At 43.3% G+C, this 12245-nt stretch overlaps 1 protein-coding gene across 2 annotated transcripts in view; it reads left to right on the top strand.

The window, feature by feature from the left end:
• OXSR1 (oxidative stress responsive kinase 1) overlaps positions 1 to 12245 on the top strand; it is an 88792-nt gene continuing 76547 nt past the window's right edge. For both annotated transcript variants that reach the window (XM_085316478.1, XM_085316477.1), the window contains exon 1: positions 1 to 222. In XM_085316478.1, the coding sequence (XP_085172604.1) occupies positions 153 to 222 (70 nt within the window). In that variant the 5' untranslated portion in view covers positions 1 to 152. The remainder of the gene's footprint in view (positions 223 to 12245) is intronic.

The raw sequence follows: 12245 nt of genomic DNA, 5'->3' as shown, positions 1-12245 counted from the left end.
GGTATGGGCAGGTGGAGGGAGCAGGCAAAGTTTGGCCGGCGCTAGCGGGCGGCGGCGGCGGCCGGGGCTGCGGGCACCGCTGCGGGCAGGGCTCGGGCGGGGGCCGCCTCGCCTCTGCGCTCGCGTTGCGTGCGGGCCGCGTCCCCGCTGCCATGGCCGAGGACCCCAGCGCCCTGCCCTGGTCCATCAACAAGGATGACTACGAGCTGCAGGAGGTGATCGGTAAGTGCGCGCCCCCCCCCCCGCCTTTCCCCCCTTCCCCTCCCGGGGGTCCTGCCCCGGCGCCCCGCTGAGGCGTGTGAGGGGGCTCCGGTGTCCGCTGCCCCCTGTGCGTGTGTGTGTTGGGGGTGTGTGTGCTCCCCCCCGAGGAGGGGTGTGGGGGGGGTCTGCCCCCTCTCGGGAGGTGTTTTCGGTGGTGCCCCCCACCCCGAGGGGAGTGTGTGTGTGTGTGCGCGGTGGGGTCTGCCCCCCACCCCCTGGGGGGGTGTTTTGGGAGTGTGTGTGTGTGTTGGGGGGGGTCTTGGACCCCCACTGCTGCGTTTTGATGCTCCCTCTGGGGGTCTGCTCCCCTCGCCCGAGTTGTGCATGTGGGGGGCTCTCCCCCCCCCCCCATGCACCTCAGAGGGAGGGTGTGGGTCTGCCCCCGTTGGGGGGGCACTAACACCCCCCTCGGCTTTGGGGGGCGCCCGGGCAGCGTCACTCCCCCTCTGCACAGGGTTGGGGGGGGGCTCTCTGCACCCCCTGTCCCGGCAGGGACGGGCTCTGGGGGCTCCTCTGGTTACCTGTCAGCYGCCCCGATTGCTGGGGGTGAGGCCGGCCGCGGCGCAGCCCCCCGCTTTGGCGGGGCTCCCCCCCGCCGGGGCAGCACCGGCCCCCGCGCCGTGGTGGCAGCCCTGTCTCGCCCCGGTGCCTTCGGGGGACGGAGGACTCCGTGGTGCCGCTGAACAAGCCTTGCATCTTATTTCTTTTCTCTCGGCTGCGTTTTTGCTGTTGTCTGGATCTTCATTCATTGTCCTCCCGGCTTGAGGCCTGGCCCTTGCTCTCCGTTAAATTTATTATCGTTTTTCTTAGGCTCTGTTTTGACTTTAAACTGCACAGTTACCAAGGGCCTCCTGCTCTGCTGATTTATTGGCGCTCTCAACCATTTTGTTGGGGTGTGTGTTTGAGGGATATATTGCTCTAGGGTGAGCGTGTGACACATCTGAGGTGGTGCCACAGGCAACGCTAAGGTCAGTGCCTCTCGTGTCACTCTCTGGAGGCAGGAAATAAAGTGGGAGGTGGCAGGGCCGGCTCCTGGCCAAAGGCTTTTAGGAAGGAGGCTATTTTTTCTTAGTTTAATCTTTGTGAATTGCTTTTACTTGAAAATTATAAACGACATAGCTCTATCGTGCCTAGGCCTTGCATCTCTGCCGAACAGGGAGACTTGGTTTCTGTTAACAAGGGTGGGTGAGTTTGGGGAAAATGCTGTTTTAAGAGATTAAATTCTTGGCATTGTTTGAAAGTAGGAAGGAACTAAAGCTTTTTTTAGGGGGGGAAATCCTTCTGGAAGTTCTGGAAATCCCTGTTGCTCTGTCGGATCGGGCTTTATCCTCTCCCTTCGCCTAGTGGGAGCAGCAGTGCCTTAGAAAGGAGGCAGGCTGGCGGTAAAGACCAAGGAAGACATAATCTTGCAGATYAGCCTGTTAAACCTCCTTTGGAAAACGCGCCCTGGGGAGGCTGGTGCGGAGCCTCCCGGAGGAGCAGCAGAGAAGGGCGACGGAGGGGAGAACAGGGCCCGGGGCTCCCGGATTCTCCAGGACCGGGAGTTGCACCCCTGCTCGCAGGGAGCGCTTTTCTCCTGGGAGCCTCTGAAGGGGTGCTCTCGGGTAATACAGAGCAAGGGTTTGAGTWTGAGTATCCAACCCGAGAAGCGGAAGGACGAGCCGCCTCTTTGTAGCTGGGGAGAAGAGTGGGATGGGAACAAAAGGGAGTGTAAATGCACTTCTGCTCTTCTGGGAACTTGCTGCTAGAGATGCACATCCTATAGTCTGACAATATTAGAAGGCAGAGGTAGGTATGTTGTAGTCTCACACTAATGCACAACTTGGGGGGAAAAGAAACAGGAAAAAAATATTTCAATTCTTTCATATCTCTCCCTACTCTGTAAACTTTGAGTTTCTGACTGTCGTCTGCTCATTGAAAGATTGTGTTGCCTTTCTGGAATGTARTGGAGTGTACGCTGAAATGTGTGTATTACAAACATATGGTTCCTTTCTTAAATTTTCCCATCCCCCCTCATCTTACTCATTTTAAACATTCATGTGGCTGCCAGTGCCGTGGATGTATACGTGAYGCAGATTTTTTAGCACATATATCATTTGTGGGACAAAATGTCACTGTGCTAAGGCCTACTTTACCTCCTGCTTCGTGTCTCCTGTAAACCTCAAGGTTTTTCTGAGCTCCCATGACTTCTGCAGAGCTGTAAAAGTTTTTTCAGTAGTGAACAAAGAGAAGGTCTGATGTGGATAGTGATGAACCCCGCACCGATGCTTTTAAAGGATTTAACTTGTTTTCTGATTAAACTGTTTTTTCAGTTTTGAGCCCAGCATTCGGTAGGTTACAAACTCTGTTATTTTTCACATCAAAATAAAGGAAATCAATGTCTGACTGTGGCCTTATTCCCTGTTTGTACTGTTTTTTGTCTGAAAATATCTACGTGTGGCTTTCATATGACTTGGATGACTCTATACCATTACAGTGCAAGAATTGAAAGAGTGAGCATTCTAGCTGCCTTAAAAATCTGTAAAACTGCCCTCCTTGTTCTAGCCACTACTTAAAAAAAAAAAAAAAAAAAAAAGGCACTGGAGGTGTCTTGTGCCATTTTTATAATGTACCTTTATGATGTGGATTAATGCTTGTGTTTATTATGCTTGGTTAGTGTTAGTGGCTACCTGCTGAGTAGTTAGGCTTAAATAACTTTCATTACACCAAATTAAGGGATCTTGATTAGAATCAGAACCTGACTTTCATTTGGGTAGGGGACCCCCCCTCCCCCGCCATGGAATAGAGGTGGGGGTTGGGGGAGAGGAAACAAGTTATAATGCATTTCTGGGGAATGTACCCACAGAGTAGCATTACCTATTGCAGGTGGATACCATCTCTGGAGACGTTTGAATTTTCATTTTAAAAAGAAAAATGTAGTCTATCCTCATGCTTGTGAAGGTGGTCTTCCAAGCGCGAATTATATAAAAATCACAGCAGTCCTCTTTTGAAGCCTTGGGGTGAAGGGGGGAAATTAGACCTCATGCTGCTTCTGCTGCTCAGATACTCGCAGACCGGGGTCCTTTGGATCTCGCAATTCCTGTTGGAAATGCTGATAGCAGTAGTGAAGTTGATTGGAACTGGATCATTCTCATTTTGCTACTTACGCTTTTTGAAAGAGAAGAGCTGTACTGGCTGTGGCCGTTTGACTGGGGAACATCCTGTTTCCTATTAACAATCTCTGCCAGAAACAGAAGATAAATTAGCAGTTGGAGTTCTCCCTTGTCTACTCCTCTGCTCTTTTTCCTCCTCTGACAGATTCCTTCATATCAATGAAGAGAACGCAGGCTGGAGAGAACAGATGTGTTGGGAGTTTCTTCTCCCCTCAGAAATCAAGYTTAAATTGAAAATTGAAGTGCAGATTTACTGAATGATTAGTTTTAGGTTTTTTTCAGTGGCTGTGGCTCTTGCAGCTTTTGAATTGRTCTTTGCCCATGGACAGCGTGCTCTTCTCAAGTTTGATGTTTAGGTTTCTAGTTGTGTTTTTTCCCCAAGCTCTGCGTGCAAGCACGTATGCCYGTGTAGCAGAAATTCTTTTGCAGATATGTAGGAATGTCTTGGGAATTAATTTTTGCATTTACCTAAATCTTGTCAAAATATCTGGTCACCCATCCTRTGCTTGGATAGATACCTCACATACTGAAAACGTGCCACCATCTATAAAGAGTAGCCTATAAATACTTATTAGGTACCACTGAAGTCTTTAATTATGAAGACTGGAGTGGAATGGGAGATGCTTGTCCGATGATAACTTTTTAGGTTTCTGCTCTGAAGTGCATGTGTTTTTTCTGTTTTGTTTTAGCCCAAGAGTCTTGTGTACTAGTTGCCACCAGTTTCATATGCCTGACTATTTTACACTCATTCAAGGAAAATGTTACAGTCTATAAAATATAACAACTTAAACTAAATTGACTGTTTAGACAGTCTTYGTGCCATATGTTTTGTTTTAGTGTTTCCTCATTGATTTCCTCTCTTCTCTCTCCCCCTGCAACTAGTTAAACTCGATTCCTACTGCACATTCCCACATTTAGACTGGTTAATTCACTTAAAGACTCACTTCTTGCGTTGTTTGCAAATGTTTTTYGCGTAAAGTTGATAGAAGAAACTTTTTTGTTGCTTTAAATTATGTTAAAGCTTGCATAAAACTGTCTTTGGGCAAGYATAGCTCTCTTTAAAATGTTGGCAGTCATTCATAGCACTTTAGTCTGTTTGGGCACCGAAATGGATAATTCTTCATACCGCGGTTTCTCAGCTACTYGAATGTTAACAAATGCATGTTCCTGCTTATTCCTGAGTGAGACTCAGTATATGGACTTTGTGGATCCATAGCCACGTTACTATTGCATCCAAACTACCTTTTCTTTGAGTACCCGAYACATCTCATTTCTTTAGCTCTGTTCTACTGAGTGATGTTATCAAAGGCATTAAATAGAGTAGTTCTTAATCTCTTGGGAAGCGAAAGCAAAAGATGTTCAGTTGTGTGTATGTTCTTTTTTTTTGTTTGTTTAGTTTCTATCAGTTACTCTCTGATATGAAGGAGGATAAAACGCATAAAGAAGCAGACTGAGGGTACGAAAAAGATGAGCAGTGGTGAAAGAGGCTTGCTTGGGAAGAATACATCCTTCTTGTTGAAGCAGTGTGGCTGCCTCTCCTGCTGGTCTGAGRGGAGGGCAGAGATGGTTCCTGCTGCTTTTGGCTATTCTAGGGTATTAGGAGAAAACGCATATAGTATTTCATATGGAAGTGGTTCACATTTTTCTGTGGTTTGTATGTTGCAATTGCCTCCGGTGCAGCTAGATTCCTGGGCTGATAAATCTTTAACACTTAAATTTCTCAACAAGACTGTTTAAATAGTTTTGGTTTAATTCAGATATCTTGGATAGCGCTGAGAAATTTGGATGTGCAGTGCTCCTGAGCACACCTTAGGGGGTGCATATGCTGACTGACAAATGCGTGCCCTAGAGAGTTGTTTCTTATGCAGCTGATAAAATCTTGGAGAAAATAGTCTCTGCAGAATATTCATCTATCTAAAGTTGGCAAAATCTGTTTTATTTTTGGATGTTAGAAGCGGCAGCTTGCTCATCAAGTCAATGTCTAGAGACTTTTATGAAATTTAAAAATTGGAGCTCTTCAAAATGGCAGGCAATAACGCTGTTTCTTATTACTAATTGTTTTAGTAAATTGTTCAAAACTACGTTTTGGTCAGATTTTCTTGGAAATTTTCTTGTAAAATACATGGTATTCATCGCAGACTTCTGTAGTGGTAAACTCCTGTAGYGGCTGTGCTAATGGAGCCCTCAAACTCACTCATTATTGTTAAACTTCCTTAATGATAGGAAGAGAGAAACTTGGGACTGTGTGGGTGTAGAAGAATAACTGTGGAATAACGGAATTTGGCATTGCAAAGTCTTTGAAATATCAGGAGCCTGGGACTTTCCAGATGARTTTATCAAGCCTCTTATCCCGCACTCCACTAGGAATCAACTGAGGTTCAGATGCGAAGAACTTGGCTTTCAAAGTGGCTGCAGTTTYCTGTGACTTCACTCGAAGGAGTTTAGCTTTGGCATTTTGGAAAATCGAGCTCTACGCATCTTGCCCATGGTCGTGCAGGAATTTCTTGGCTAGATYCCAGGCTGAAAGGCAGACCAGGATCTTAACCAGAAGGTCAGCTCTCTGACCTAGTGTGTGAGAGCAGACCTCTGGTGTGCAAAATATTATTTAAGTYAGTAAAGGGTGCATGCAGTACGAATGAAAAATCAAACCTTGTCTGATGCAAGTGAGACAAAAATCCAAGCTATGGGCTAAATGACAACAGATGTTACAGGTACCGGACTAGGGCCATGATACAGCTTCAATATTTCTTGTGTTCCCCTTGTGTGGGAATACAAATGAGTGAGACTGACCTTTAGAGCAATTCACTCAAACATAAGTTTGATCAGTCAGGCGTTTTGGATGCGTCGTTTATCTGAAACATTAATAATACTTGGTCTTCTACAGCTATGGATTAAAGTTCTCATATCCCTTATTTCTAACAGGATTATGTAGGCCCATCATATAGTACAAGCAGGCAGACACTTGCAATAACCAAAGTGTAAAATGGAGAAATCTCATGTTTTTTTCACCCATGCTAAACTTAATAGCTGCAATATTGGGCAGTTCTTTTTTTTTTTTTTAATCATTTCTTCCACTGCTCCCCTAGGATTCTTTAATGTTGCTTCCTCATGTGAGTCAGTGCACAGAGAATTTTTGCTTAACATAGATTTTCTTGCGATTAAGAGAAATCTCACACCAAAAAAAGTATTTGATTGCATATCATTTTCTGCTAAATCAGAATCTGACATGCCTTACAAGGATTTCTTAGAGAGATCCTGTGTTCTGCATGCTAGGAAGTCTACAGGAGACAGCTGTCTTCAATGAATGAAATGCAGAGTAAATTCAGAGCACTTATATTTGCTTTTTTGCTGAAATACAAAATTCGAAGTCTTCTCTCCAAACATCCCTTGGAACTTTATACCACTTGAACAACATTCACGTGAAACAAAACTTAAAAAATTTCATAAYTCAAAATTCTTTTTCATTGGAATACAGAAAAGCTCTTCTGAAAGAAGCTTTAGTTTCTTGCCAGATTTCATTTTTCTGYCTGTCTGTTTAGTCTCAAGAGCTCCTGAGTTGGGTGGTTAGGGGAGAGAAAYAAACAAATTATTTTACTTCAGAAACTGGCAAAATGTTGTTTCATGCTGAACTGACTTTGCAGCATTCTTCCAAACTAATTTTTTGTTCAGGCAGGAAATAAGCCTATATAACTTCATCTAGGAAAGAGAAGATAGGAGCAGTTAAAAAGAATAAGGCAAGTTGAAGTAGTGACTTAAATGATCATGTATTAGCATAGTAAATTCTGCTTGGGCTTAGCTCATAATTTTACTACTTTGTAATCATGAATAGTAATTTAAGCACAAATTTTACTTTTCTTACTGTCAGCAYCTTGCTATTAATAAAGCTATGTGGGAGGAAGCTCTATTCATTTTCTTTCCATCCATCAACAGGATTGTTAATTAAGTTAAAATTTTGGCATGAAATTTTGACCTCGAGTACACCACTGTGTGTCCTGTGAGGTCTGACYGAACACACCGCTTGGCCTGTGGTCTCCTCTGCTAGACCATTGCGTGAAAGAGTTCGAGTTGCYTTTTTGTCTTAGAGCAGTGTTAATTTATAAATTTTGCAAGTTGTCGAAAGAGAGAGGATAGTCAGGTAGGAAAATGGGATCTGAAAATTAATCGTAAACAGTGAATTCTATTTAAACGCTTGTAGTCAGGGTGTAGTATTGTTACACTTTGTGGCAATTAAAGATATATTTTGTAGAACTGAGTTTCCCCAAACATTGTAATGAAAAAATCCTTATTTACTGTTGAACATGTTGTGTATCTTTAATTCAATCTTAAGCTAGGCTTTTGCTCCTCTTTGGTCTTCAGAGGGTCATAAATCCATTTTCTGGTGACCWAGAGTTAATTCCAGCTTTCTGGAAAGAAAGAAAGGAAGCTTTGGAGGTGGTGGAGAGAATAGTGGAAAATGATAGCATCTGAAAAGTCAGAGTGMGTTAAGAGGTGAGGGACAAGAACACCTGAAAAATATTTTTATTAAAATCAGCACTGAATTAGCCAATGATGCTCAGAGCTGATCCTGTTAAGTGGGGCAGTTTAAACAGTAGTTTTCATTTCAGGCCATCTGCAGATTCAAGCAGGCAACACAGTATTAGGTTACCTCCATGGCTAAAAGCTCTTACTTAAATTAAACAAGATACTTCTTGTCACAGAGTAAATTCCTTTCCTGCAAAATCCCCAGGGATGGATTTCATTATGTCAAATTTCAGAACGAAAATAGAAGGAAAAATGCTGTCACTTATTTCRCTGAGATGGGGGCTAGAAAGGACTCCCTGGGTCATGGAGTCTGGTCCCCTGCTGTTGTAGGTGCCAGATCATATAATCCCTATACCAAATTAATGAATGTTTGTGTYTGAAATGGTGCATGTGGGAATTACAGGCACACTTTCCATTAAACAATCAAATCTCTGTGTGACCCTGTCATCTTTGTGCAAAACAACTGTTTAATAGATTCCTTGTGACAGCGGGAAGCAACAACGTCTTCTGATTTGTAACACGCATCCATAGGATGGCGTTTTTATTGCACCGCCTGCTTTACGTTCCGGTGGGAGTCCTTGATGTCTGTTTGCTCTAAGACTTGGGTGATACTTGAAACCCCTTCTAGGTGATATCCCCTCCTGAGAACTGCAAGAACATTGCACAGCTGATCGAGGAGAGCTAGAACAGAGCGTGAACATGGGAGAGCTACAAATCAGGTTTTGTTTCATCTCCAAACCTCAAGTGCGTTGACTACAAACTCTTCTGATCTAATTCCTTAAGGTTTTCCAGAGGAAATTCTGACTCCTTTGGAAACTTGACATGTAAACATACAAACTGTTGTCTAATAAACATCTTGGCATTAACAACTAAGAAATACATTGGTATTGACTTCTAGCAAACTGTACTTCATTGGAAGAAGTGTCTTGAGTGTGAACTCTTTTCCTGATGAACGGCTCACCAATGCAAATCTGTATTTGAACAGCTGAGAGTCTGACAGGCTACCAGCCWGAGCGTACCTATTTGTCCTCATCGTAAGGCTTGGGATGGTTCTCATTACTCTTGGTTAGGGAATGTAATTTTTAACCAGTGGACTAATCTTGTGTGCTGAACACACTAATAGATGCAGAAAAGACCTATTAGATCAGACTATTCCCTGAAATGAAAGGATAATAGCCTTCAGGAGAGGACATATCAAATGCTTAACCATCAGATACTTGAAAGCTTATTTACCTAAAATAACCACTGTACTATCAAACATCTGCACTGTATGCAGACAGATTGTTCTGGTTAGTGGAATCTCGGCCAAATAAAATATCCTCTACAGTTGACAATTACAGTTGAGACAGAGTTCAGAGATAAAGGTTGAGAGGAAAGAAAGGTGAACGCTGGCATGGCTACTGTGCCAGGGCTGTGTTTTGAGCCTTGGTAATGCCCAAAGACAGCTAGCACGTTATTTACGTTACTGCATATACCATAAAGATAACTGACAGTGATTAAGAGGGAGGGATAAATCTTCTCCAGTAGTATTGCTGTGTTTGGAAATGAGAAATCTGTGCCTGCTTTCCATCCTGCAGAATTAACACTGCATAGCTTCAGTGCCCTTTAAATTAGCCAGAGATGCTGGCATGAAATCAAATAAATATAATTGGTTTCAAACTGAAAATCTAATTTCGGCATGCTAATAGCGTCTTAASTAAATGTGGCAGGTCACGCAGGGCTTGTGTAACTAAAGTAAGCTCCAAGGGCCAGTTACAAACATGGGGAAAATAGTCTCAAAGGCAGTTTCCCAAATCACCTAGGCATGTTGTGGCAATTGGAGGGTGTCATTGCTTTCTGGTGAGGTCCTGGTCTCTTCTCCACAGGCTGTTGCCACTTCAGTAGCTTTTATGTCTATGTTTTGAGTTGGACTGACCAAATTGTAGCTACCTAAAGATATGAGGGGAATGTATTCTAGTTTGAACTTGAATTAATTCACGGGTATCCTGGGGGCTGCAGAAAGCTAGATGTGCTGTCACAGCTGCCTCCTGTGGCCATATCTCTCTTCCTTGCGATGCCCTTTGCAGGGGAAAGGTTTGTAGAGAGCATTAGCTGGGTTGCAGCTCACCACTGTTGATTCTCCTCTTGTAATCTGTGACTAGTAGCTTTTTTCCCTCTATCTCTGTTTTCCTGCTGTTATTGCTTCAGCACAGAGTACCAGGGTTGGATATCTACCACTGCTTGCTGTGCTCAGTACCTTTTGGTGACAGTGAATCAGCTTAAAGCCTGGCTCAGATGTGTGCACCATAAACTGATGCCTAGAGGTGAAGTGAGTGAAACCAAATAGCGAAGTGACATGGTGGCGGTTTATCTGGTAACTTGCCTAAATGCTTCTCATGGCCAAACCTATTCCTCATCCTCTAGTCCAGTGCTGGGTTGGGTTATGTTTGCAGGCCAGCCGAATTCTCTACAAAAATTTAATTTCTGGTGGAGAAAGCATATTTAGTCTATAAGGGTTTCCAGCCTGAATATTTGCTGAAGATAGGAGAAGGGTAGAAAAACAAATGATGTTTTTCTGTGCTCAGGGCCTAAGAGATACTAATGAAGCTTTGAGAGAACAATGAAACGTGGGGTCRGAGGAGAATTTCCATAAGACTCCTTTTCTTTTTGGTGGCATTGACTAATGCAGTTCACAGTAGCTCAGCGGTTTATAGATCAAAGACTCGGTTATTCACAAGCTTTTTGTCATGGAGTTCTATGGGGTCATGGGGAGAAGTACCAAACCGTGGCCATTGCTTGTCAGTGGCAGATGACTCTGAAAAATGTATAGGCTTTCTTATCAARTGATTTGATATGGGTTGGTATTTTTCCTTTCAAGCCTGAGAACTGAATTAAATTGCTGGGTAGTAAGTTTTAATTCTGCAATATTGAGTGTTTCCATACTGATGGACCACCGAGTGGGAAGTGCATTTAAATACTTGTTAGCTATGTTGAGTGGCTGATCACTGTCCTCTGTGCACAGAGCATCAGGAATCTTGAAAAAGATGTTGTCCTGCTTGGACAGAAACCTCTAGGCTCTGAACACCATTTTTTTTTTAATCCCCCACCACCCCTAGTGATACTATAAATGGCAAAAGCTCTCATCAAGATAGTGAATAATTCACTGACAGGAAGTTTATGTGCAGTTCAAATATTTTGGCTGTAGTTTGCGTATTATAGTTGTTTGTGAAATGTGCTTCTCCTTATTCTGTGAAATTCCTTAAACGTGATGGATTAATGCTGGAGTATTAGTTGTCTGTTGGACACCACAGGTACTAACATGAAATGATTGAGAAATGATCTCAAGCTTTGCAAAAACATGTAACTGAGTCTTAACAACACAGATCCTTCCTGTTTCAATACTGTTTGAAATAAATGGCCTCCCAGCTTGTGCAGAACTGCAAGCTACTTGAGCTTTGGCTATGCTGGAGTAAATTACCAGAGGTCATTACGAAGCCAGACCCCTGCAATTTATATGAAACAAATACCRAATTTTACGTTCACAAGTAATAGCTGTGCCTTGTCCCGTTCCTCTTGCCCGTTCTTTCATAAAAAGATCTTGACTGTCGTCATTAGTTGCACTAGTCTGAGATGGAAGAATCATTAGTACGTAAATTTTAATTCTGTGCCAGGGCATGCAGTGCCTCATATTTATCATCCTTTCTCAACTTGAGCTCTGTTGCACATGCCCAGCATCTCTGTGTACATGAGAGCCACCTTTGGCTTGAACCCAGCTAAATGTTCATGGTACTTGACGGTGCTCAAGGTGAGAGCAGAAGAGGAGTGAACGTGCTGCATTCGGTGATGCAAGCTTTGTCATATTAGAGAGTGACATTTTGACATTGGCCATACAGAAATACTAGATTTTAGAATAATTCCTTCAAAACAGAGTTGTGATGTTGTCTTCAAAGCTTCTTCCTCAGAAATCTGCACTAGAGGTAYCTGAGTGATCTTCCTGCTGATTCAAGATTGTAACTTAAATTTTAGCACATTTGTGACACTTCCTGTTGTACTTGACTGAATAGATGACACTTACCTGGGAAGGCCGCCTCTTCATCATGGGTGAGCGCATTTTTTTCAACACCACTCTGACAACACTGGGAGTATGTCTGTGTCTCATTAMGAACTTGCTCTAGTTTTATTACTGCTGTTTGTAACTGTAAGTGTGGGTTGGATCATCCCATCATTTGTAGTAGGAATCTGACACGTAGTAGGAGTCTGACTTGGAGATGCCTTAAAGCTATGACAGTGTTCAAGGACCATTAACATTACTTTACTTTCTTTAACAATGAG

Source organism: Rhea americana, unplaced genomic scaffold (assembly GCF_003343005.1).
Source record: "Rhea americana isolate MKP2758 unplaced genomic scaffold, rheAme1 scaffold_47, whole genome shotgun sequence".
Classification (NCBI taxonomy): domain Eukaryota; kingdom Metazoa; phylum Chordata; class Aves; order Rheiformes; family Rheidae; genus Rhea; species Rhea americana.
Note: the sequence above shows the minus strand (reverse complement) of the source record. Positions and strands in the feature narration are given on the sequence as shown.